Here is a 26,787-nt window from a genome sequence, read left to right on the forward strand (position 1 = left end):
ATACAATTGTTTATTTAAAAAAATTAAAAGAAACTTCTAACAAAAATCACACTGAACAGTGAGAGTCTAAAAAGCCAGGCAGCACTGGGGGTACCATAAAGAGAAATGCTCTGCAGGCCCTGAACAACCCCTGGGCTAGATGTGCAGGCAAGCACCTCCAGAAGACGTTGTTCCACCTCTCAGAAAACAGTATTACTGTTTAGATGAAGGTGGATGAGGCTCTAAGTTAGAAACTTGAATCTCTTGTGCATCCTCACAGGGTGCCCAGGTACCCGAAGAGCTCAGATGGTGGTAAGATTTTAAGAAGTTCCATTTGAGAGCAACCACAGCTGTAGTCACAGCTTGGAGGAAGCCACCTGCTTAGCTGCAACATGAAAAGTTATGTCATAGCACAAAGTGTGTGACATGCTGCATTTCTTCTTACCCAAAATCCTGCAGAGCTGTCCTTTCCCCACCCTCCCCACCTTGTTGTCCTGGATCAGCACAGAACATCCTCTCTAGCCCTGAAGACAGGTGGAATGAATGTACATTCACAGTCTAAGGAGGGTCACCTTTTGCAGGAATTTGGATCTCAGTCTCTACTCCAAAATGCGAGAACAGGGCTAGTTCTGGAAGGATGTGAGCTAGGACTCACGAGGCAATTAATAGACGGCAGACTGATGATTTGCCTTCTGCATCTGAATGATCTTCCCAAAGCCACCTCTTCCCACATCGTAGTCTGTCCGGTACTCATCTCGCACCTGGGGCACAGCAGTAACACAGACATTAGTACCCTGCACTGCCTGTCTCCTGCTAAGCTTCATCATCCCCTCCTTGGTCAGTGAGGTTGGGTTACAAGCTCAGGATGACAAACACTTTGATTAACTTGAAAGCTCTTCAAATAATCAAGCAGAAAGGTGGCAATGGTGACAAAGGTGGCAATGGTGACAAAAATGACAAATGAGGATCTATCTGATGGCTGAGGTCCTTTTAGATAAGAAGGAAGAAATATCCCAAAGTATTTTCATTCAGTATTTTCATTAGTTCTGTTTTCTGGATTGCCAGGCTTGGCCTCCAGAACATTTTCTCCCTTCTGCCCTGAAAATCCACAACGGAACCTTATGTTTGCACTGGTGCAAACTACTGCATCATGAGACTGGCCTAGCAGCTACACTGCACCCATCCGTCCAAATTCTGCATGATTTTAAGGTTACTAACTTGGATTGCAGGTATTCTGGAGTCCTAGACAGAAAGGGCCTTAAGTTCTATTCCCACCTTTTGCACCAGTTATCAAAACAACTGGGGAATGGCTGAGGTTCGTTATCAAGTCCTTACCGCCTATGCGCTGATCTGCACAACTAGAGAAGCAGTATGCAGTCTCGGGGGTGGGTGTGTGTGTGAAATTCAAAGTGCAAACTGGTGTTATCTGTACCTGTCCTCCAGTCTTTCCTCTTCCGTACTGCCGCCCCTCCTTAAAGCCTGCGTCCCAGTCAGTCCGAATGATGCGGTCATCCAGCCGCGTGCCGTTGATAAACCGCATCGCGTGCTCGGCATCTGCTCTCGTGTAGTATCTGAAGCATACTGTAAGGAGAACTAAGCCTGCTCTTTTGTTGGCTACAGAAAAAATAAAAGAAAGATAACCATTGTATCTGAGAAGTAGAAAACCCCTGCCTTCCAGCCCCTCTTACTCCTCCTGCTCTTCTATATGGCCTCAAAACCTGTGCCCACATAAATCCAAGCCAAAACCAGCTGCTGCTCAGAAAGGATTTTGGACTTTAATGTTAGTACCTGCAGAGAGAAGTAGCTCTGGATCATCTACTTCACAAGGAGATGAAACAAACAGCTTGCTAAAAGCAAGAAATCTGCAATATGCCTTTATATGCTACATAAAACCTGGCTGAGTTTGAACAAGAGGGGCAGGCCTCACAGGAAAGCTTTGCAAAGGCACGGCACAACTTGCACAAGTGTGCAGCCCCTGCTTGGGAACACTGCTGCAGATTATTCTGCTGCTCCGTTCAGGTGGGAAGGTGAGAAAGTGAAGATGTGCTCTGTGAGACAGTCTGTCTCCTAATTAAAGTGATGACGGGGAAGAAGCAAGCTCAGGAGCAGCAGGGGAAGCGCCTGCCTATCACTCCTTGGCTCATTCTGCTGCGTGGAGAGGAACTAACGGTGGCAACCACACGTGGGCTGCCAGCAGCTGGACACCGGGAAGGATACTCGACGAAGCAGAAGCCGCAGGGGGTTTTCTTGATCTTGTCCAGCCCCATGACGATCCGCTTGACGTCCCCACACTTGGAGAAGAGCTCCTGGATCTGCTCCTCGGTGGTGTAGAAGGACAGGTTGCCCACGTAGAGCGTCGAGGAGATCTTCAGGGACTTCTCCTGCAGCTGCCTGCTGCCCTGCGAGCAGAGGGGAGCGCGCAGCCCGGTGAGCGCCTCCGCCGCCCCGCTCCCGCCTCCAGGCCCCGCCGGGCGCCTCCCGCCGCCCCACAGACGCGGTGCCCTCCCGTTCGCCGCGGCCTCGGCCCGGCAACAGGCCTCCCCGCTCCACCACCCCGCCCCCGGCCGGGGCCCGCCGCCCGCACCCCCGCGCCTCCAGCCCGGCCGCTGGGCGCACCCGGAAGTGCTGGTCGCGGTACTGGCTGATCTCGCAGTAGGAGTCGCTGTTGAGCCCGCTCAGCGTGGTGTGGAGCAGCCCCGACATCTCGCCTGAGCCGGACCGGGCCCCCGTTCCCGCGATCCTTCCAGAACAGCAGCAACGGCGGCGCCCACCGGGCAGCGAGAGGAGCCACCGATCGGCCGCGCCGCCCGATTGGCTCCGGCGCCCGTCGCTCGGGGCGGGGAAAGGAGGCGGGAACTCCGGCCAGCCAATCGGCGCGCGGAACCGGCGCCAGCGCTGGGCCCAGCATGCTCCGCGGCGGCGTGCGCGCCGGGGGCGTAGTGCGCATGCGCGGGGGTGGTTTTCCCTCTCTCGGAGCCGCCTGGGCTGGGTGGGGTGTGTGTGGCGATGGCTGAGGCGCGGTTGGTGGCGATGGGAGGTACTGCTCGCTGTGAGGCGAGGGCTCCCCTTCCCCTCAGCGCTCGGGCCTGTTGGCGGGTTGTAGCTCGTTCTACCCTTGTACTGTCTTACAGGGCTGGTGCGGGAGTTGGTGACGGAGGAGATCCTGTCCCGCATCGCCGCCCTCACCGAGGAGCTGTTCCAGGCGGCGGGGAGCGTCCCTGAGGAGAGCGGGAGGGCAGCTGAGGCAGAGCCCCGGCTTCCCGGCTCGGTGGCTCTCTCCAGCCCGCCTGAGGAAACGCAGTTGCCGTGTGCTTCAGACCGTGCTGAAGCCCTTGCACAGGTTGGTGGCTGCGGTTTCAGCAGCTCCCTGCGCACGTGCTCTTGCTTTATAGGATAATGCAGTTGCCTTGGTTGAGAAGGGACCCTTTGTATTAGTCCAGCCATCATCCTAGTCTGCCGTTCACTAAACTGTGCCCCTCAGCACCTCATCTGACCTTCTTTTAAATACCTCTAGGAATGGAGACTCCACTGCTTCCCTGGGCAGCCCGTTCCAGTGCCTAACAGCCCTCTCTGTGAAGAAGCTTTTCCTAATATCCAATCTAAACCTCCCCTGGTGTAACTGGGTGCCATTTCCTCTTCTTGTCTTCTGTGGTAAAGCTAAACGTTTAGCTAAGCAACACTGGAATGTAAATAAAGCTTTGGTTTGCATCTAGTAACCCAATAGCATGCAAGTCCAAACTAGGATGGAGAATGTTACGTTAAAAAAGCCCATGCAGAATGCTGATCCCAGATATAAAAGTGTGCATCATAATGGGAAAAGTTACTATTATTTCAACTTTCCAGTAGTATCTAATTGTAATTTCAAGTAAAAATGCAAGCATAGAGTGCTGATGCATTGAGTTTGGCACACGTGGATTCTGATAGTGATGGTAGATACTGGAGGAAGAAAAGCGAGCTTGTTTGAACTGCCTGGTAAACACAGTACATAATAATAGAGTGGGAGGTACTCTTTTTTTCATACATTACAAAAGTGAATGAGGCTCTTGTTTATAATGTTTTTAATTAATTTTTTCCCTTCTGTGTATTTCTTCTGGAGGAGTGCTTATAAAGTAGTGAGCTTCTACTTTAGAAGATGTTTTTGAAGAAGAAGGCTGGTGAGAAAAATGTGAATCTGGAATAAAAACAAGACCAGCTGAAATACCACCCAACCTTTTCCTCCAAAATTGTCATTTGAAGAGGGACTTTTCTCATAGCGATTATCATCTAAGGAAGACTGATTTTCAAAGTCCTAAATTTGTGACAAGGAGCAAGATAGATTAGCAAGTGTAAGAGCAGAAAGTATGCCTAGTGCAGTCTGTAAAGAAATTCAGGACCATAAAACTGTCATCCTTCCATTCTTCCTGAATCAGTTGGGCTAAATTGTTTTTAAAGAAAGGAGAAATCATTCATTTATAATCTAATCCCTTCAATAAAAGGGGCCATAAAATGCCTTCTTGTTAGGCTGGAGTGTATTTGTAGCCAAAATCTGCCATGGAAACTAGGATTTGATGTGATGGAAAGTACAGCCCTACAAAGTGGGTTGTTAAAGGAGCTTGTTGACTTGGTGTAGAACTGCATTATCTTTTTAACAAGTGTGTAGTCAATGACCCTTGTTCTGTATTTGCTCATGTCAGAAGTTTCCTGGTGGAAGTGTTTAGATAAATTATACTTTCTTTTTGATAGGCAAAAGAGGTGAAGCCTTGCTATAGGTATTTTTTCAAACCTGATAGAATTCTTTCAGCTGTTTTCCAATTCCTTCATGTTTTTCTCTATCTGTTTAAAATTTACATAATGTATTCTGACATCTACGGGTGAATCAGTTGTATTTTGGACATGGTGATGTCCTAATGCACAAATTCTGTATTTATGAGTGTTTGTGAGAAAACCTTATCCCAGATGGATAGGGTAAGTGATGTCATGGTTTGTCAAGTTTGGAAAAGGACTTGGTGGAAACATAGGTTAGGACATTCCAGTAATATGAACGCCTAATGGGATTTGTTTAGAAACATATTTGGTATGTTCTGAAGTCCAACACTTTATTTACAGAATTTTATGTTATGCATATCTTCAGATTGGAGCTGAAGGCAGTCATGGATGATGTGACACACATGTGCTATTGCTCATAGGATTAATTAGTTCATTTTAGTTTCGAGCCTTGTCAGCCTTGGATTTAGAGAGTTACCTTCTTTCTTACCTTGCTTCACCTTAGAAGTGCTCTCATGTTTTTAGAACACGTGAAAGTATTTTTATAAGACTGAATATATCTTTATGAAATACACTTCTGAAAAGATGATGTGCTTCCTGCCAGCTGCTTAAAGTGTTACTGAAAAAATGGATCTATAGGAAAGAAATGATCCATATTTTCAGCTGAAGAAGTGCTACATGGTCCATCCAGCACGCCTGGTTTCAGGTCACTATCCCAGATCTCCCTGTGGGGTCATGTAACCATTTAGTGGAAAACTCACACCTTTGGCACCAGTGTAAAAGGAAGCTGCACAGATACGTGGACAGGTCATTGCTGTGATACACATGAAAGCTGGTTCCTTTTCTAGTAGTAAATTTTAGTGTGACCCAAATCCAGGACAAAATTAAATCTTAACAGAATTCTCCTCCTCAGGTCGAAGAGAGTGCAATAAGTCTGTGGAACTGGGCAGTGACCAAACACATGGGTTCTGTTCTCAGTGATGAGCAGAGAGCAAAGCGTATGTATACCTTCTGGACCCTCCTAAACATGTTTTGTGTGATCTGGGGAAAACTCTACTGACTGGCATGTATGTAGTGGTGTAGGTTTGTTTGGATCGTTGTAGACAGAAGAAAATACCCAGCCAGGCTTGTATAAACAGTTCAGGAAGGAGCATCCTTGTGTAATAGGGATCTCTTGTGATATAGAATCAGTGTAGCCATTCTTACACTCCCCCTTTCCATGCCAGAGAATTGGCAAAGAGGTGATGTGAAGAAAGGAAGCTGATACTTGCCTTCTAATGCTATGGTTTTAATCTAAAAATATATAGAAATAACATAGAGGTAAATTTTAGACCATTTGTCATTTAATTTATATCAAGTAAGATTTTTTCTTTAATTTATCTCTGTTGTCAATGTTTATATACTGAAAAATTCTAAATCCTGTTTTTTACTTGCCTGCTTTAGCCAGGTATGCAGCTTGTGGGTCTGCTTCAAGCCAGGAGCGGAGCTAGGGGAAAGCAGAAGCAAGCTTTTTCTTCTCAGCCTGTTCTTTATGTGGTTCTGCAGGATTGCAATATCTGGCCTACATTTTTCTCTTGAGGGATTATAGTCAAAATTACATATAATCTGCATCATATAAATTATATCAGGTGAAGGGAAAAGGCTAAGTTTACACAAAATAAGCAGTAATTGAGTGTAATGTTCTCAGATCTTGTATCACAGCTGAAGGGCCAGGGAGAGGCTATTTTAAATACATGAAGTGGTGTCTTTTCCATCCCTGATGTGTAAGGAAGGCCTGCAAATACTTTTGTTTTTTACTTTGAAACTAAAGATTATTAAACTTTGTTTTCTTGTTTTGCTGAAGGCTATTTGAGGCTCTCAAGACATGTTACTGTAAGTGCCAGCATTGTAATTAAGTCTTTGAATACACATGTATTTAACTTAAACTCACTATGAAGTGTTTAATAGGTATTTTGATGAGAATTTCCTTTTTTTTTTTTTCCCCCCTCACTGCCTAAAAAGCATTTTTAAGCAGCTTGGCTAAAGTTCAGGCTGCTTTGACTCCTGGAGCTTTCAAATTTGTCTTCTCTTGTAATTTAAAATGGAAATGGGAAGCAGTCTTTTGGATACAGCAGGGCCTGGCTTTCTTTAAATAATAAAAAAGGAACTCACAGATGTTTGCTCTGCTTTCTTGCAGTACGGTTTGTTGCTTGCAAACTGGTGTGCCTTTGCGAAGGCGCTGATCCTCCGGAAGGAACCATCCGAAGACAGATCTTGGTAAGGCTAATTAATGGTGGGTGAGCAGTGAAGTACAGTTGATGACCAAGGGAAACCTTCAAACCCCATTATACTTGTTTTGGAAAAGGAGTGAGATATGCCTGTCATTCTGGGGAATGTGCAGGCAGAAGGAGGAGCCATACCTGCCTGTGCACTTAAGGAGTTTCTGGACAATGCAGTTAGCAGCATGTCTTTGTCGTATGGTAAAGTGTGATATGAGCAGCATATTCATAAGTCATATGCTGTATCTAAGTGTTAAGGCTTTCATTCAGACATGAGAGGCGCTTGTCAGAAATTGAAGAGCTGAAATACCCCTCTCATATGTTAGATATATGCATCAACAAGATGAGATCTCACATTGCCTTTCCCCAAAGTGACTATTTTCACAGAGCACTTATTTTCTCCTTCAGATGTGTATGAAGACTGGGAAAAGCTGGATAGATATTGGAAAAGCTGATCTTGCTGATGGATTTCTAGAGATTGCTATGTGTGTAAGTTCTTTTCCAGTTTAAATTTCTTATAAACACACCTATATGTAAGTTCCATGGGTGATGCCTACACTTTGTTTTCCAGAGCACAGAAAAACTGTATGCAAAGTTACTTAAGGAGACCAATGATGAAGCAAATATTCGCATGCACAAAGCTGATGTGGAGAAAAACCTCTTCAAAGTACTGTCTTATCAGGCTGAATCAGTATGTGTTCTTCACAGTTTTCCTTATAAGTCACTAGAGGTATAAAGGGAAACTCTGGCCCAGTTATTAAATGTATGAATGCTTGGCATTGAAGACTTGCTGAGGGATATATTTCCTTCACCTAGATGTACGATAGCAGATCTCGTGTTTGCATTCAGTGTTGCAATCATTTAATCATTTTTAATTTGCCTAATTTATCACAATCATTTTCTGCTGTGGTGTTTGTGTATTCTGGTTCAGATTTTTGCTCCATGATTTGGCTAGTGTGACTGTTTATAAAACAAACAGCTACCTTTTTGAATCATAAATGTGTCAGTTCCAAAGGTCTCCTGTGCTTCACTGCACAAGGACTGGTGTAGACCCTGGGTACCACAAACTGCATTTGTATGACATGGGCACAGCACTTCAGAACGGTCATTGTACTGTGCTAGTATTGGTGGTTAGACTGATTGAAGGTATATGAAGGTAGTATTCATCGTGGCTGCAAACAGCCGAGCTTCATAGCTAACAAGTAGATATTATTATCCACATGTGGCAAGTCTTCTGTAACTTAAAACTCTCATGACTCTGCAAACTCATCATCAAAGCTATTAATTGTGTATGCCATCAGGCAGAGATCTTTTTGTATATGGATGCCCCCTCTTACATGATCTCATATATACTGCTTTTCACATTTAAAACCTTTAAACACTGGGAGAATCAGTATAAATTTACAAGATCTGAAACTAGCAAGATCTGTGATGTTTGGTATTTTATGGCATCATACAATCAGGTAAGAGTCATGGTGGTAATTAGTGCAATATGAGAGAAGTCTGAAAAAGTGCTAAAGGTTTTCTAGGTGATCAAAACCACAAATGACAGCAATTTGGAGCATGTCATTTAGAAATTCTCAGTTTTGTAGGGTATTGTGCCTGACTGAGTACTTTATCAATGCTATTGAGCATTGCAGACATACAAGGGTACGTATGAGAAAAATTTAGCTGCCTGCATTTGTTGATAACACTGACCTTAGTTTCTAGAAGGGGGATACTATGGAAAATTCTGAAGAGCTTCCCTAAACAGGCCAAGACAGGGACCAGAATTTTTAATTTGATCATGGAGACAAAAGAGAACCTTAAATTACTGGAGAGGTTGTATAAGACTTGCTGAATCTTTGTATCATCTTAACATCTGAATGAACTTGTCCCATGCATCTGGTCTTTTCACACTTCATAAGGACTGCAGAGTTTTTCTGGATGACTTTATCATCTGGCAATATATAGAGATATACAGAATTACTGTGGCTCTGTAAGGAGAGATATCTAATCCCAAATCTAACTTTACTGAATTTGAAAGAAACCCAAGTCCTATTTTAGAGAATCAGTCTTCTAATGAATTTTAACGGCAAGTTGCTCATTAGCAGTTCGTTGGCATACTCTATTGCTTTCTTAGGCAGTTGCTCAAGGGGATTTTCAGAAGGCGATGATGTGTGTGCAGCGCTGCAAAGAGATGTTGATGAAATTGCCAAAAGAGGTAAGTGAAATCATCCTCTCTTTATAATTCCAGACTTTGAAAATCTGCTTTCCTTTCTGTATGTTAAAGAATGACATATGCCACATAACATTTTGAAAAGTACTCGGAGCTGTGTATCTCTTCTGTGGTTGTTTGCTTCTTTGAGATTTTCTTCCTAACAGTTTTGCATGAAAAAAGCAGGAGGTTTTATTCAAAGTTCTTTTTGTCCTTGTTTCTCATTCCTGAAGAATGAGAGAAAGCAAATCAGCAAGCAAGGCAAAAAGTTTTCTAAATTGAATATGCCACCTACTCTTCTACAGAACCAGCTGCATTTTATATCTTGATCTTGTATACTTTTTCACTTGTACCCATGTGAACTTTTGTTGGGAAGCAGATGGAATGAGAACTGAGTTACTAAGGTTTTTGTGTGCGATTTTATCACAACCCTCAGCACTAATCTTTTATCTTCACAAAGCTGTAGAGCTATGAGGCTTCCCCTTGTACTGAACTATGGTTCGTGTCACAAAACAGTGTCCAAAGAAAAGCAACTCTATCATATGCAGGCTTAATTCTTCATTTGCAAAGATAAAAGTCTACTGTTTTTACTTTGGAATAAACTTCTCCACATTCATGTGCTTACTTTAATGTTTTCCCAAAATTTAGGGAAGATTTTGTTCTTGTCTCTGTGGCACAGGTAATAAAATTCAAAGGGATGGATGTAAATTCTGAAAGGGAAGCTTGGGAAATAAGGTTGGAGCTTAATTGGGTTTTTAATCAATTAAACTCCAACCAATATTAAATTGTTTTGTGTGATCCACTGGCCTTGTTCAGTGCATCTGAGCGACTCAGTTGCTGGGGTCTAGTTTTGATTTGATTCATGAGAGCAGAGCTTTTCCCAGTGAGCATTTTCAACGATTCATGGTGATCTTTGCATTACTGTTCCTCATGCCATTTTAAATTAATTTCAACATTTCTGCTTAAACTCCATTAAATAATATTAAACTTCTCATGACAAGTGCCCTTCACAACCCAGCAGCACTGACGCAGGCATGGCAAAGGTTTCTGGTATGAGAAATACAATTTACTTCTGGTTTAAAAAGTGGTATTTAAACAGAAGAAAGGAAAGAGCTGGTGACTGCTGAGTGCCTTCAGGACTTTTGGAGCACTGGGTTGCTGTCAGTCCTTAACTCTTCGAGGCTCCCACTGCACCAGATAGCACTTGCAGAGTATCACAAGGCGATTGTTGCGTTATAGGTGAATCATAAAGTCATTAAGGCTGGAAAACACCTCCAAGATCATCTAGCCCAACCGTTCCCCTACCACATATATTACTCACTAAACCATGTCCCTAAGTACCTCACCCAACCTTTCCTTGAACACCCTGAGGGATGGTGACTCCACCACCTCCCTGGGCAACCTGTTCCAATGGCCAACCGCTTCTGGGAAGAAATTTCTCCTCGTTTCCAACCTGAACCTTCCCTGGCACAACTTGCAGCCATTCCCTCTTGGGAAATTATATTACATATCATGTATTGCAATATGAGATAGTACATATTATGGTAATACCTGGTACTGCAGATAAGCTGGAGAAGATTTGCAGCTTCTGGTCCATCAGTGGCCTATGAACCATAACTGGAAACTCTCGCCCTGCAGGGAGAAATACTAGAATTGTTCCAAACACTTGTTCAAAGAAGTGTCAGGTTTATGGGGATATTTAGTGTTACACTCAATGCCTGGAACAGTCATTCACTGAAATAATACTTTAATTTTCCTTTGAAGTACCTCTTTTCCAAGTGTGCAAGTGACTGAGGTCTGGCACAGTATGCCTGCAGTGTTATGCTAAACACTTTGCATGAAGCCCTGAAACTACAGTAAACTTACTGTTCTGGAAAGAAAACATTCACAAATGAACTTCTGAAAAATAAGGGGTTTAAATCCTGACTTTTCCCCCCTCTTTGTTCACAAACACTGAATCTGTGCTTTTGTCTCTGGATTGTGAAGAGATAAACAATGCATTTGAAACAAGATGTGCTACACCTCTTCTTCTCGCTTGAGGATTTGAAATCTATAGTCACTTGCAAGAAACATCATTTATACTTTGAAAAGGGAAAATGGATGTAAATATTGGCAGCCTGTTAGCATATAAAATGACTTTTCTGTCCTTTCCTTGAATAACATACGACAGCTGCAAATCATTTCAAAGGAAAGACAAGTTGTTATGAACAGATATTGTCAGGCCTGACTGATAGAGCAGAAAGCAGCAGTGCTTTGAATAACTAAGCTTTCAAAAACAGATTTCTCATGAAACCTGTAATGTGGATAGTCCTTTTTTAACCCCAAAGAGGCATGCAGGGAAGAAGCCACCATGGGAGAGGTAAAGGCTTTTAACTATGTAAAACCTTTTTCTGTAAAAATTAAGTTGTAATATTCCAATTTTCTCTCAAATTCTAATTTTTATTATGTACTTTACACAGTTCTAGTCTTTTCACCATAATTTCTTGGGATCCTTCATGTGTTTCAAGAATCTTGCTGTTTTGCACGTCCTGGATTTGTTAATCATGCTTCACTTTCCCAGACAATTATGTTTCCCTTTTAGTCATGTTCAGTATCCCCTTGTATAAGGTCAGAAGTGATAACAGTGGATAAATCTTCAAAGTAAAATGCATTTTAAAGAACTGGTGGCTGTAATGCCATAGATCCAATGATGTTCCTACAAGAACAGTGTAGAAGCAGGAGTCTTCTATTGCAGGCGTGTTACCTCTCCATCCTCTGTTACAATTTTGGAGTGGAAACCTATGAATGGAAGAAGTATGAGCAGAGCTCCTTCTGGCTCAGGTAATGAAGGCAAACAGAAAAGCCTGGTTTTGAGAAGTACAAATACTTGTGAAGGAGAGGGGGAACAAGAGAAAGTAGAAGTTTAATTAAAAATGTGAGAATATAGGATTTTAGCTGAACCAAATTAGCTGACCAGATCCTTAGTGACTGTCTTGCTCTGCTTAACATTTATCTGCTTTCACAGTTTTAATATCATTAGACATAAATTGTGTTTCCATGGCTTTTGTCCATTCTCTCCCTAACGCTTCTTCCAGTTACATTATTTTTATGAGAATGCTGTTCCCACTTCTTTTGCCATTCATATAGCATAGTGAAGGGATTTGAAAGCTTCGGAAAGGAGTAGAAAAATTCTTCTGACCAGTTTTAAATGGATTTGTTTTAACCAGTATTTGAATTTCCCGTAAAGGAGGTGCTTCATTGGGAGCAAGTCCTTGACTGATGAAAGAGACAAACATCAAGGTGAAAAAGGAATAGTTAAGAAGTGGTTTGGGTAGTATCCAAATAAGTGTTTTACTACTAAGAAAGAAAAATGTAGGCTGTTGGGAAGAGCATCCTCATGCAAGGTCACAGCCTCAGCTCTGAAAATTTGGTTTTATTTCTTTTAAGTAGTCAGAAGAAAATGAATGGCAACATTAATTCAGAATAGTTATGGCCATATACATTGTCAGAGTGGATTAGTAGAAATTATTAAGAGTTAATTTCAGATGGTGCTTTGGAGATTATTTTATATTTTATACTTGTGGAAAATTCAATATTGAATCCTTATGACAAAATTTGAGGAAGAAGCAAATCTTTGCAAAGTTCAAATAATTATATGGAGAAAGATGTAGCTCCATCTAGTGAGTAAAGTGTCCCTGTGCTGAGAATGTATTAGATTAGGAAACAAATCAGAATGATATCATAGAGTCACTTCCCTTGACCTGCTGGTCACACTGGTTTTGATGATGCCCAGGATACAGTTGCCTTCCTGAGCTGCAAGTATACATTGCCAGCTTGTGTTGAGATTCTCATCCACTGACACCCCCATGTCCTTCTCCTCAGGGCTGCTTTCAATCCATCCTCCCTTCAAGCTGTAAATGGTCCTCCTAGTTTGTGGGATTTTTGTTGTGGTGGGTTTTATTTTTCTTTTTAACTAGTTATGTTACCACGGAGGTGCTGTCACTGTCACCGGTGGGCTCTGCCTTGGCCAGCAGTGGGTCAGTCCTGGAGCTGGCTGGCATTGGCTCTGTTTGGCAAATTCTCACAGAAACAACTCCTGTATGATACGAAAGGATGAAAATGTTGCACATGCCAGAAGACTGGCTGAATTTATCTCTGTCATCCCATTTAATTCTAACTTTCACTTACAATTGATAGCCAGAGTTATGACATTGGAAAGATGGACAAGAAATACTCTGTTGGCAAAGAAATGCAGGTAAGGAATAGAGAAATTGCTGGTTTACAAATAGAAGGATTTTGTTAACCTGACTCCACTTCTTATCTGCCACTGCTGTGCCAGAAGTGCCCAGTGATCCTTTGGCCTCCTCTTTAATACTGTCTGCTAAGAAGTTTGGCAAAGTTGCAGGCTGAGTTACTTTTGAGTGTTACTCAGAGGCTTCAATCACTGATGCATGCCCTTAAATCACACTTCAATCTACTGTTTCACAGAAATTAAATTGTAGAAAGCAAGGCTGAAGCAGACCCTGAAAGGCCATCTTGTTTCCCTTCTCCCTCTTCTTGTAAGGTATCATCAGTTACATCTGTGTAATTTCTGATAGATGTTTGTCTGTCTCCTTTTAACTACTCACACTGGATATGGAGAATTTAATCTCTTCCTCTTTATAGAAATCATTTCTCTATTTGAAGGCCTTTATCATGTATGTCTTTGTGTTCCTTTTTGTGTTCCTTTTTTTTGTCTCTCAGTGAAGTGTGTACTTCCAGTTCCTTCAACTTCTTTCATTCTGTTTTTCCAGATCTCTGACTTTCCCTGCCACCCTTCTGTTCTCTGCACTCTAGCTGATTCGTGGCCTGTGTGGATTGCAGTGCTGAAGGCTGGGTACGCTTCAGAGCTGAGCAGTCACTTTATATGTCTGATATCAGGCCTGCATTCTTTTGACTCAGAGAGCTTTTACTTTTCATGAATTAAAATTAAAAGTCTTCTGTATTCATATGTATGTCCATGTGTGGCTATTTCACTGCTCTTCAGACTGTTTAAATGTCATGTTTCTTCTTTCCAGGCGAAAGTGCTGCGATTGTTAGCTACAGCCTATTTCGAGTGGGATTGCAGTCTGTATCTTGACAAGGCATTGAGAGCTATTAGCTTGGCAAATCAGGTAGTAATGTTTTACTGGATTTCTGGTGTGCAGTAGCTGAAACTCAGGCATTTATTAGCATAATAATACGGACTGCATTAATCATCGGTGTATTATCCCTGATGTCAGATGGAGGCGATTTTGCTTTGGTTTTCATGCTCATAAGTATGTTTTGGTGTTCTCAGCTTTTTTATAGAGAAATACGTCTTTGCATATAGATATAGAGCTGTCTTTCTGACTCATGTCATTTAATAGTCCTTTGGTAATGATATGACTAAAATTTCTCTGGCACGTATTCTGGTACAAACAGAATAAACTACAATGTGGCCTACCTGAGATATAGAATAGCTGGCTTTTTATGCAGCAGACCTTACACCTTGCTTTGGGTTATTTGTAATGGATGTGTCTATACTGCATTTTGAGTCCCCATCTAATTATCTGTACAAATGTTTGAGCAAGCCCCAGAGTTCAGTTTTGAAAGCTCTGTAGCCAGCTACATCAGTCTTATTTCAAAGAATTAGTTTAGCTGTTGCACTTTATTAAGATGATTCTATTTCTTGTGGGAACTTGAAAAATGAGCATTCCAGCTACCCTGAGGAAAGTTCCTATGTTTCTAAGCAGTCACTACATTGAGGTCTCTTGCTCTTGTACAATTTTCATTTCTCAAACAAAGATTTGAATTAATTTTGTGCTCCTAACTCCTCAGGTTAGTTAGAGTAACTAAAATGTCAAAAATTACATTTGTCTTTAACCATTTCTACATTTCCATTATCTGCTTAATACAAAACAAGTTTTAAATATAAAATCCTGTTTTAAATGAAAATTCAGTTTTCTACATTCTCTTAAAACCAGACCACGATCCATGTGCTTGTGAGATCAGGATAAAAGGCAGTGTTTCTTAATAATTCAAATAACATGCTACTGCAGTGTATAAGCCCTGTGCAATTTTTATTCTATTTACTTTCACAAAATATTCTGAGGTGCAAAGAGGTTTTGTCATTTTTTATAATCTATATTTTTGTTATATGTGGGTATAGAAGACTAGAAGAAAATGTTTATTTTAGAGCCTGAAATGTGCAGTGTTTCAGTAAGAGCTGTAGTGTACAGTTTTCATTATTTCCATTTGGTCCCTTTGTTGTTCTCTCCTAAATTTTTTCTTATTATTAGCTGCTTTGAATTCCATCTATATTAATTCCAGAGTAATCTGGCCAATTCACAAGTAGAGAAGCATGAAATGTTTCTGTCATTCAGTATTGTTGAGCTTCTATTTAAAAGCTTTGGAAATGGGCCACAGTAAAATGAGAGTCATGTATCTTTTGCTTTCATTGTCCTCATGGTCTTATGGCAGTATAAGAATAAATATTAAAATGCACATTGCACTTACATGAAAATACTAGCAGTTGCCTGCCTATTTTTCAGTCATTAAAATGGAACTGAAGGTGACACTGGAGTATATGTGATTTCCTGATGTTTGTCAGTGTTATGAATGTGCTGAGCTCTTCATGGGATCCGTATTCTACAAACAGCTGTCCAAATAATGTATTATTTTTCATTGTGCAGGAGAATTTTCATCCAGCAGGGTTTTTTTTGAAAGTTAAAATTCTTCTTAAGAGTGGAGCATCAGATGAAGATATCAACTCAGGTATAGTTCTGTATGGGTTTCATAGTGAGGTGTAACGACTTCATATCCAATAAGGTGGCCTGAGCTATAGATAGAAAGGAAAAAAGTAAATCCCTTTCTCATGTGTTTTAAAGGAATCTTCATTAGCTAAATGTCATTCTGGTTTGCAGTGTGAGACATAGTAGTCAGTGCTCACAGAGGCGTTACCACGTGCTAATCTAAGTTTGAATTAAGCATGATTTTATTTTTGTTGAGGACTTAAATAGACTTGCTAGAAATCGAGAAGGAATAAGACTCTGAAGCCTGTTAGAATGAAGACGGTGAAAATGTAAGACTATGAAGGTATGGTTTATTTTAGACATATGCCTATTGCTACACAAAAAGTGTGAAGGTGTATTGCCTCATATGCAGTCAGCAGAAAAGAAAGGCTTGTCAAGCATTTCTATTCTTTCTACATGTTTTTTCATGTTTTGTCCAGGAGACATCAAGTGTGGTGTTACAAACCAGTGTTACCAGGGCTTGGCTAGGGCATAGAAACTCTTTTCTCCTTATTCCTCAAACTTCTTGGAGAGAACTGATTTTTCTATGGGCTTGAGAGGAGAAGAATTTTTTGGGGGGACTTCAATATAGAAAGGTTAATGTATCAGGAGAAATTTATTTTCATAAATACTGAAATCTTAAGGAAAAGAGGCTTTGTACTCTTCATGGTTGGACAGCATCAGATGTATAATGAATGCTCGGGCAAGTAAGTGTAGGATGAATTGAGGAATTTCTTGCAGAGCGCTGCATGCTGCCAGTCTAGAAGGAGTAGAAAGTGCAGTTCACATTGCTGCTGGGGAATTTCAGCAAGCTTTCAGGTGGACAGTTACTCAGAACTTACCTGTGCAATGGTTGGCTCCAGTTCTGCAGTTTGAATTGTGAAGCCGTAGTGCTCTCCCTCAAAACACACTCTGCTTATATTTAGTTGCACTAAGACTCCAGTTGGTTTTTCAAGCAGGTTTATCAATGAGTGGATGTCTGTCTTTTGTATGGCTGGCAGAAAAGAGTGCATACACTCCTCTTTCCAGTGAAGGTTCCTGTTAAGTTTTAGGCATTTGAGTAATATCTTGTATTGTGCACTTTTACACAGATGCCTTAGAAAGGTTTCGCCTAACAATTGTTACGACCATGTCCCTATGTGTTCCTTCTCTGATCTCGTCCAGGGTACAAATCTATAAATCTTTTTATTAACCATCAGCACAGTCTAGCAATTTTTAAACTTTATCTGAGCGGTCTACAACTGATACTTATTTATCAGCACCAGTCAGTTCAACAGCTGATGCCATTAGCATTAGGCTTAAGTAGTTCCCATTGCAATGCGACACCAGTCTTAAGTGATTCCTGTTGGATAAGGATGGGACATTTTGATGGAAAGCAGCTTGAGGCAAAAGTCTGTGCAACTAATGCTCGTGCTGTTCCTGTTTAAAGAGAGAGCGAGCTACAATTCCAAGGCTATCAGCCTGTCAGCTTTCTGTAGTACTGATTTAACTGTACAGCAAAATGAAAGTCAAAGCACAATAGAGATGTTTTATTCTTTTCTGGTTTAGAACTATTATTTTGACTTTTTTTTTCTTTTGTTTTCAAAGAGGCTGTAAGAGGTAAAATGTAAATTAAGCAGTCAAGTGTCTACGTTGGTTAAATAGTCTCAACTGCATTGTCTCCTCTCTAGCTGTTGCGGAATTCCAGCACCATGAGATGTCTTTAGACTTTTGTTTGAACACTGCCAAACTGCTGCTGGAACATGGAAGGTATGAAAGTGTCACTACTTGAGGTGAACATGATACCTGTTCTTTGTAGGTTTTTTTTTTTTTTATAAGTGAAGAACATCTATTCTACAATAATGCTTTATTTTAAATAAAAACTCACAGAGGTAGGTGAACAGTTTTGAGTGGTAGCCTCTCTTTTCTGTAGCAAGGTGTAACAGATGGTGGAAGCAGCAGAACAGGGTGTGAAATAATGTTCAGTGGCAGTTTGCAATGCTGTAGCTTTACTTTGAATGCTTAAGATTCTCCCTATATGGCTCTAATATATATATGGAATTATATATATGGGTCTGTAATTACCTGACTGAAATCTTTCTTCCATACTCACCAACCAACCCTCAGAATGAAAGAGTTTAGAGTCCTAGACTCATGAAAAATAGAATAAGGATGAACAAATCACTGCAAAATAAATTGAAGAATGGAATTTCACACTGTTGAGTGCTCCATCATAATTACCTGTGTGTGTTTCTAGCTTGCAGTGAATTCTTACTCTTTCTTTGTGAGGAGTAAACTCTCTTGTGAATACTGTGGACCCAGTGTGTGCTAATTCAGCACAAGTGGTGAATTCATACATACCATGACTCACTCTCTCAGTGTGGTAGCTTGCCAGCAGTGTTAATGCTGTACAAGCTGTATGGTGTGAATATGTTATTCTTTAGAATGGATAATTATCAGCTCTTCTTGTATGGGCTCTTAAAAGTGCTTCTGTGTGAATAGGGAATCAGTTGGTTTAGACTTTCTGAAATCTGTACCTCAACGATTTGAATCTTCACCTGACTTTGGAAAGATTGCCCTGCTCCACATCGAGTTCCTGTTACAGAATAAGAGGGAGCTGCTTGCTAAGCAAAAGGTTGAAGAAATTATTATAGGTCTGTATCCATCTTTTGCTGCTGTTTGCTGGACTTAGTTGGCTAAAGTCTTGAATTCTGTTTTTTGCTTTTCCTTATTGTCCTCGTTCTTTCTATTTGTGTCTGCTTTCCTTGTGTTCCTTCTGCATGGCAACTCTCAGCTTCCATAATGAATGACAGTCGTGATAAAGCTCAGGGTTAAATTAACTTGCTAGAACAATTCCTCCTTCTTAGTGTGGGCTGTGTGTGACTGATATACGTGGGATTAGAAACATTTATCAGCAGTTCTGTGTAATGTTCACAGTTCCTCCATTCAGCCCAGTGTGATTTTGTTTGTCGTTGTTAAAGCAGGTTGGATGTCCTTGTTTGAGCAGCTGAATAACAGTTTCTTTTTCAGGACTCTTGCACCTGTAGCACTGTAGTGTGTTTTGACTGCCAGATCTAAAAATCAGACAGCATTTTACATAGCATTGAGCTAGGTGCAAGAGCCACATTTACATTATTCAACCATGAATATATTTATTCTCTTACCTACTGTGGGTTGGTTTTTGTTGTTGGCTTTTTAGGGAGGGTGCTTTTGTTAATTTTTGGGGGTTTTTTTTGTTTGGTTTGGGTTTTTTGTTTTATGTTTCTTCTTCTTGTTGTGAGGTTGTTGAGTTGGTTGGTTGATTTTAGTTTTGGGCTTTTTTTTTTACCCAGAAGTAGGATATGAAACACTGGCTCATGGCTGAAACTGTTGCTGTTTCAGTTTTTTTGTTGTAGGTTATGGGATGGTCTTTCTCAGATAGTTCTTATGTGTTGCTCAGTGTGCTGCTTTAAACTTGTAAAGTGATGATTTGCAATATCTTCTCAGGTCATTATACTGGGAAACAGCTGTTGCCTGAAGCCTTAAACCAGCTGCACATCATCTTGTGGGACAGAGCTGCCAAACATTACGAGGTTTGGGACCAAACAGTAGTGTTGTTATTTCTATCAGTGAAAATGAAGATCTGCTTTTTCTGACCTCTTTAGTATGGCTACTTTTGGTTAGAGTGCAAGCTGTTACCAAGATCCCCCTTCCAGTTTGCACTAGTTTTATTTTCATCCAGCTGGGTGCTGTTTTCCATTACAGCATCGAGTTTCAGGTACCCTCATCTCAAGGTTCATACACGGGCACAGCCAAGGCACTTGTGCAGCCCATCACTCTGGCTCTGTCATGGGGAGGGTACAAAACCCTGAAAATATTCTTTACACACAGCTGTTTATTTTACGGTTCCTGCCCTCTGGTGGTCACTTCTTGCTTTATGGAGCAAGACGTGTTACCATTTGTACATCAGATGTCTTTTTAGTCTATATAAAGTAGCTTTGGATGATTACATTGTATCTTGTACATACTTCTGGTACAAATGCCTATGAACTAAGTTCTGTGATTCAAAACCAGATGCCTTCTTACTGTTTCAGTATTTGGAGAAGATAGGTTCATGTTCTACTCTTGCATTTCTGTCATATGCTTGTTTTTCTATATATTCTAAAAGCCTCTGCTGACAGTTGTAGTCTCCTTATCTTCCACTTTAAACCAACTATGGGGCCTTCTTTTAACTGGGAAAGGCTTCAGCAAAAGTTCAGTATATCTAAGTGAAAGTTCATCACTTGTGGCCTACACTTTTGGCAAATGTAGCAACTAGTTATACTGACTTAATTTAGTTATGCCAACAGTTATGCTCAGCTTGACAAAATTTCCAGGCAAGTCAAGAAGGAGTTTTGCTAATGACATAGTATCCTTCCTCCTTATTAAAAAAAAAAAAGAATTCTTTGTCCAAGTTAGGACTGTAGTTGGGGCTGCCATCTTCAGCTTGACAGCATGGTTGGCAGAAGAAATGGGATAAGCACTTTTGTCTTTTTCTTGTAGTTTTCAGGTGCTTAGTGTCATGAAGAGATAAAGTTTTTTAAAATAATATTTCTGGTTTGTATTTAGTCATAAGGATATACTTTCTGGGTCAGGTGAACGACTCATTTGGTCCAGTGTCCTATCTCTGAATAAGGCTGTAAGAATAAGGGAAGAATAGGAATAGGTAGAGCATCAGTTCTCCTAATGAGTATTACCTGCAATGATTGCTTTTCTGGGGGAAGGGTTATACTAGAATATAGTTCATTACCTAAGTCTTTCATTTCCTATGACCCTTTCTTCTTTCTTTTTTCTTTTTTTTTTTAATGTTCTCTAGGCAAAAAGCTATTCTGAAGCTCTTCACTGGTACAATTATTCTGTCAGCTTCTACACACCCGGGCAGATAGATCAGAACTTGGCTAAGCTGCAGAGAAACATGGCTTCTTGCTATCTTCATCTGAAACAAGTTGACAAGGTAAATAGAATATATATGTATGCACATTTATTTATTTAATTAATGTTTTATAGCTCTAAGCTTTGTTATTGTACCTCTTTTGCTTTGGGATGAGCCCTGGCAGAAAAAATGTCTGACATCTCACTGGAACTTCTCAGTATCGTGTTTTAGCCTTCACTTCTGCAGAGAAGTGCACCTGCTTTACCTAGCTAGGCCTCCTGGCTTGGAGGTGTTAAACTTCACAGTTACAAGTGACAGAAGGGAGTGTGTTTTGTCACCATTCCCAGGGCTTTACTTGCTTTCTGATTCTGTAGCTCTAATTTTGAGGAATTGGCTTTTTCCTCAGTCTGGTCATTGTCAACCTTTGGTGCCACCTTCTGCACTCTTCTCTCACTTTTCTTTCCAGGGAAGGTGTTGCCAAACCAAACTTCTTGAATAATTATATAAATATTAACAGTGTAACTATTAACATTTTGTGTTATCTTTTCTAGATCTCTCATATTGCAAATTATATTACTGATTTCAAGATGTCATTGTACTGATTTCCTTTAATCCTTTCTGTGAATAGGCTAAAGAAGCAGTTAAAGAAGCAGAGAGATGTGATCCAAACAGCATCTTTACTAAATTCAGTGTCTATAAGATTGCAGTGATGGAGAAAGATACTGATAAAGGTAGAATTTGAAAGATAAAGAGTCCACTACAAAGAGAAGAAGTGACAAATATACTAGAAAATACTAGGCAGATTTGGTCTGTGTATCTTGTGAAAGACACAATAGAGGGAAGCTAGAAGAGGGGTCTATAAAGTCATTGAAACTGTGAGAGTTTACACTGCCATAGTGAGGTGTTTGCACACAGAATGTAAGATGTGGAGTCCATTGCTGTATCTGATATTGTCTGGATGGAGTCTTGGATTAGGAAGTTCCTAATATTATGGGCAGAAGCTATAGTAGCATCCCAGGGTAAGAATCATTGTATACTTACTGTTTAAATATTGTATGTGTATACAATATAAAAAAAGCATACTGAGTTAAATGAACCTTAATGGAATCCTTACTGCTGCTTTTAATTTCTCTGGACAAGTAGAGCCTGAATTTACCAGAGAATACATGAATTACTGAGATGCATTACAAAATGACATATCTCTGTAGACTCTTTCTTCTTTATAATGAGTTCTGCCATTTCATATTTAAATAAGAATCTTAGCTCAAGCAATGAAAATTGAGAAATACAGTCTGTACTCAGAATACAGAGTAACATCCAAAGCTTATTATATGACGAGTTCTGTGCCAATTAATGGTTCTCTATACATCTTCTTAATGACAGCATAATTTGTTCCCATTATATAGAGCGAGAACCACAGCACAGTGTGAACATAAAAGCAGCAGCAGCACCTATAGCATAAACCAAGATGTGGGAGCTTGGAATCCCACCCAGACAATATATTTGAGAAAGTCTTCTGTCTTCAGTGACAAACAGTTATTTAGCAGAAAAAAATTAAGGATGTGAGATAGAGTTTTATTTTTGTGGCATGCTTGTCTCTCTAGATTAGTAGCTTGGAAAGCTACTTACTTCCCAGAAGTGCCTAGTTGTGGAGAAGTGCTGGTATGGTCAAGTTTTCTTGTCTTGGTTTTTCATATTAAAAGAAAAAAAAAAGCCTGGTTAAAACAGTAGAACTTTCCACCTTCCAATTGCTTCTATAAAAAACCCAACAACTTTTCCTTCTGTCTGATTCAGCTGTGGCAGCAGCCATTGAAATAGGGAAGCTAGCAGAAAAACCATCTCAACATGAAGACAGGCTGAGAGCGGATGAGAACACAGGCACTAACCTCCTGAGTTTAGCTGCCCACATTGCTTTAGAGGTACAGCACATGATGCCTTTACTTTGTTTTATTGATATAACCTGGCCTACTTTTAATATTTCTGCATGTTTTGCACATTTATAAGTATTTTGTGCTTTTTTGACCTCAGTCTCAATCAAATGTTTTGTGTAATGCAAAGTAGGAATTGATTTCACATATAAAGGAACTGTATTTAATATTTCTTCAGGAAAAGAAAGGATTCTGAGTTAGGAATGTTGGTATCTGGAAATGACACTGTATTTCTGTGAAGTTCTCCATAGCAAAATGTTACATCTTTTTCTGCCTCTGGGATTTGATCTTTGATGTGCTGGGGGGAAACAGCACAGAATACACAAAAGTCAGTGATGTAAGACTAAACAGTCACTTGTCCTTATTTGCATCTTGATGTCTGGAGTGATGTCTAAAGTGACTGGTTACATTAGCACAATTAGAAGAGGCCTTTGATTGCCTTTCAGTGCTTCAACTGTGAGGCACAGAAGCCTTGTCCACCTGCACTGATCCTGTTCTTGCCGTAGGCTTTTTGTGCGTGGAATCATATGATCTCTCCTTGTGGTTTTCTCTTGACTGTGAGACTCTTCTGTGCAGAGTCCTTTGTTCCTTTTCCTGCTAGCAGGCTGCACAGACTTTTGGAATATGCTATTGATTTGGGTGGGTTTAGTTTTGGGGTAGGGTTGGGTTTTCTTGGGGCTTTTTGTTGGTTTTTTTTGTGGTAACTGAGGCAGTGCAGTTGATACAAAAGATGTTTTAATTTCTTTCCAGAATGAGCAACAAATTGTGGCTATCAAAGCTTTGGAGTATTTGTCTGAACATTTACAAGACTGCCGACAATTATTTGCTGCTTTAAAGTGAGAATTCAGTATATTTACAGGGAAAAGGATTTTTTTTTCTGGTTTCTTTTTCAAAAATAATACATTATATTGAGGAAGGTGGAAAATGGAATAGATGAAAGATCATTTAGCAGTCTTTTTGGTGCTGCAGGTGTACTCTTAATATCTACAGATGTTCCAAGTCTCTCCTGAGCAAATAGTTGCTATGAATTTTATGGTTACACTGTGATTTGAACAGATGACTGACAGCAACTTCAATGAGATTGCAACAATATATTTGGTGAAAGTACCAGCTTGTTTTTATCCTCCAATGAAACAGTATATACTTATTGAAATATTCCATCATGTTTATAAAAACAAATATGGTGAGACAGATGTATGTATTTGCTTAAAACCTGTTTTAAAATACATCTGTTAACTTACTATTACATGAAGTGACATCCAAAATAAGGTAATAGGGTGGGAAATAGAATCTTATTCTCAGTTTGGCATGGGCATAAGGAAGAAACGTGGGATCCCTTCTGGAAAATGAGGACAAAGTACACTGTTGGGAAAAAAAGAAGTTTCTTCATTGCTTGTTTTTCTCATATTTAGATGTCTTGTTCGTCTTATGTTGTCCAAGGTCATGGCAGAGGATGAAGAGAAAAGGTGTGTGCATTTGCAAATCCATTTTCACATGGTGGATATGTTGTGTGAGTGGTGTAATATTTTCTTGTTGGGCTTATTTTCTTGCAGAATAATCAAGAGGTTAGTGTTAATCGTAATAGAATGTCCACTCATATGAGTTCCCAACTTGACCTATAACATCACATAGGAACATCTTTTCTACTTGTATAACCTTTCCTTTAAGTATTTGCTCTTTGCCTTCCCCTTTTATTAATGCATAAGGCTGTCAGGTATTGTTGATGGGGAACGTGAGCTAAGCAACCTCTTTAACTTTGACCCTAGGATGTGATATCTGTCAGAAGTTCTGAGTGAGAGCTTCAGGTGGGCCCTCCCTTGCTGAAGACTAGCTGCTTTGCAAATGGTGTGTTGGCTTAGAAGTAGGAGAACTGTACTGCTGGATTCTGACTGTCAAGAAAACAACATAGTGTCAGTGGGGTTTAAAGTTTAACATGCAGCCCCAGCAACTGAGAAAGTCTCCTGCTGTACTTGTAGAACGACCTTCACTGCTGCAGATCAATAAAGCTTTCTGCAGGACTTCAATGCTCTTTCTGCATCTTCAAATGCTAGAATATTCTGGTGCCCAGGATGTTTGTCAGGGGAAGAATGATTACAGAAATGTTGTATTCCAACATAAATGCTGTGTTCAGTTGTAAGACAGTTAAGCAAACATTTTCTAAAATTTACTTTTTTCTCCATTCTAGAGATGAGGATATCAACTCAATCCTGAGCTACTTGGCCTTGGGTATGCTTTTGTTTTATTTACATTCTCTGCAGTTATTCCATCTGTGAACTTTTGTGATATGATTAGGTCCATACCAAGCAAATATTTGTAGAGTCCTTATTTTTCAGTTCGGGTTCTCAACTTCCACTGAAATTGATAGTAATGAAAACTTGAGATTCAACGTTGTTATGATGTTGGATCTCAGTGCTACAGGGCTTTGCTATGGAAGGCTTGAGGGTGGTGTAGTATGAACTGTTTCTAGAAAGTAAAGCCTGTGCTTAGGAGCTTTTCTCAGACCAAGGGGCAGTCTCTTCTAGTCAGTTTCCCTACAGTCCTTCATAAAGCCATGCGTGCAAACATCAGATGTTTGTGTACAAGCCACAGCCTGGATGACCTCAAGTGATAGTCTCCTACTGTGACTGCACTGGCAGTAATAAAGTTAGTGTCTTTAGTAGCTGGGCTGCTAAAAAAGGAAGTGAAATAACAGTGTAAATTGCTACTGGTATTAATCAAATGCCAGTGGTGGTCTTTGCTGTTCTAGCTGTTTAAGATGGAGCATTTTAAAAAATTAATGTTACTTTTTTTTTTGCCATGGAAGGCTTAGAAAACTGCAAGGAGTAATAGAAAATTGCTGAAAGATGGGAGAGGCTTGTCAGATTTGGTTCCCACCTTTAAGTTGTGCTGTCCCTTGAGAAAGAGTTTTCTTGTTTGCATTGGAAAAGGTGCAGGAGTTTTACAGAGGAATTTGTTCTCCTTTTTCACTTAATCTTTTTTACCCCTCTCTCCCAATCTTGGACAAGAAAGTTAACGTGATTGTAGAGCTTTTTCTACACTAGCCATTCTTACTGCAGCTAGAAGAGAATGAAGGCTAGAACTAATTTAAAGGTTCCTTGAAGAGATGCCTCAAACCTGTTGTTAAATTAAAAAACCCTCAGCTTTTTGTGAAATGTAGTAAAACTCTTCTGCACTAGACTTCAGTATCAGTAAACTTTGAAGTGCCAGTACTTGTTGACAGCCTTATGTATCTAATCTAAAATGCCATTTGATAAGCTCTGTTGGTCAAGCATATTAGATTTGTGAGAATAACTTCATCAGGAATTACTCTGGAGTTTTGGAAACCTCTTTTTTGTCGTTATTAGACTTGAAAATGTTCTTATCTGCTGAGAAAGTGTTACTTACATACTGAACAATGCATTTTCTGCAGCTCACAAGAGACTCGCTGAGTCTTTCACAGAAGAGAATTTCACAGGGGACATGAGGATCCTTGAAGCTCACTGGTTTAGAAAAGTTGGTGAGTTGCTCTCAAAATCTAAACTTCCACCTCTACTTAGCCAGACTTTAAGAAACAAAGAATAAAGTGTTTAAAGATGTAGGAGATTTATAAAACAGCAGCCTTTGGCAGTCATTGCCTTAACTAGTCTTAAAGTTCTGCTGTATTTTCTGTCTTCTGAAACTATCTGATACGGCTCATGTTTAAAGTCAGTTACCAAGAGAAATACTTGCACAAGACTATTTGATTGATAGGATAGATGATATATTGCTCCCTTCACCACAGGAGTTGTTGTATGTGGCCATGATACCACAGAGTTCACAGTTTGTCTCAGCCCTTGTCACAGTCTTGCGTAGCTGGGTACTGGTAGTGAAGGGGGCGCTGCAGAGGTGGCTGCTGCAAGAGGCAGCTAGAAGACTGTTACAGAAGCAGAACTTAAGATCAGGGAAATAGAAGTAATAGTGGTTTTCTTCAGTGTCTGAAAAAAACCCAATACTGCTAAGAGCAATAAAACCCCCCTTACTGCCAGTCCTGAGTACACATGTTCTTGTGTGGGCAAAATAAAAA

General features: G+C 40.3%; 2 protein-coding genes across 2 annotated transcripts in view; one reads left to right on the top strand and one right to left on the bottom strand.

The window, feature by feature from the left end:
- LOC311195801 (nuclear cap-binding protein subunit 2) lies at positions 1 to 2,760 on the bottom strand. Its single transcript, XM_084269229.1, has 4 exons — positions 2,596 to 2,760; positions 2,197 to 2,378; positions 1,412 to 1,550; positions 1 to 740 (listed from the first exon to the last, which is right to left on the bottom strand). Exons 1-4 carry the CDS (start codon positions 2,680 to 2,682, stop codon positions 642 to 644), a joined length of 507 nt encoding a protein of 168 aa, XP_084125355.1. The 5' UTR covers positions 2,683 to 2,760; the 3' UTR covers positions 1 to 641.
- Positions 2,761 to 2,969: 209 nt separating this feature from the next.
- TEX11 (testis expressed 11) overlaps positions 2,970 to 26,787 on the top strand; it is a gene marked incomplete at its 3' end in the record, with an annotated part of 32,551 nt that continues 8,733 nt past the window's right edge. Inside the window, exons 1-21 of the mRNA XM_084269232.1 lie at positions 2,970 to 3,016; positions 3,111 to 3,223; positions 5,636 to 5,720; positions 6,899 to 6,978; positions 7,389 to 7,469; positions 7,552 to 7,671; positions 9,103 to 9,183; positions 11,912 to 11,997; positions 13,354 to 13,411; positions 14,214 to 14,309; positions 15,849 to 15,930; positions 17,618 to 17,696; positions 18,429 to 18,580; positions 19,413 to 19,498; positions 20,761 to 20,898; positions 21,446 to 21,548; positions 22,612 to 22,736; positions 23,496 to 23,581; positions 24,158 to 24,211; positions 24,931 to 24,971; positions 26,155 to 26,237. Coding sequence (XP_084125358.1) covers positions 2,986 to 3,016; positions 3,111 to 3,223; positions 5,636 to 5,720; positions 6,899 to 6,978; positions 7,389 to 7,469; positions 7,552 to 7,671; positions 9,103 to 9,183; positions 11,912 to 11,997; positions 13,354 to 13,411; positions 14,214 to 14,309; positions 15,849 to 15,930; positions 17,618 to 17,696; positions 18,429 to 18,580; positions 19,413 to 19,498; positions 20,761 to 20,898; positions 21,446 to 21,548; positions 22,612 to 22,736; positions 23,496 to 23,581; positions 24,158 to 24,211; positions 24,931 to 24,971; positions 26,155 to 26,237 — 1,860 coding nt within the window. The 5' untranslated portion in view covers positions 2,970 to 2,985. The remainder of the gene's footprint in view (positions 3,017 to 3,110; positions 3,224 to 5,635; positions 5,721 to 6,898; positions 6,979 to 7,388; positions 7,470 to 7,551; positions 7,672 to 9,102; positions 9,184 to 11,911; positions 11,998 to 13,353; positions 13,412 to 14,213; positions 14,310 to 15,848; positions 15,931 to 17,617; positions 17,697 to 18,428; positions 18,581 to 19,412; positions 19,499 to 20,760; positions 20,899 to 21,445; positions 21,549 to 22,611; positions 22,737 to 23,495; positions 23,582 to 24,157; positions 24,212 to 24,930; positions 24,972 to 26,154; positions 26,238 to 26,787) is intronic.

Source organism: Gallinula chloropus, assembly GCF_964237585.1.
Source record: "Gallinula chloropus genome assembly, chromosome: 11".
Classification (NCBI taxonomy): Eukaryota; Metazoa; Chordata; class Aves; order Gruiformes; family Rallidae; genus Gallinula; species Gallinula chloropus.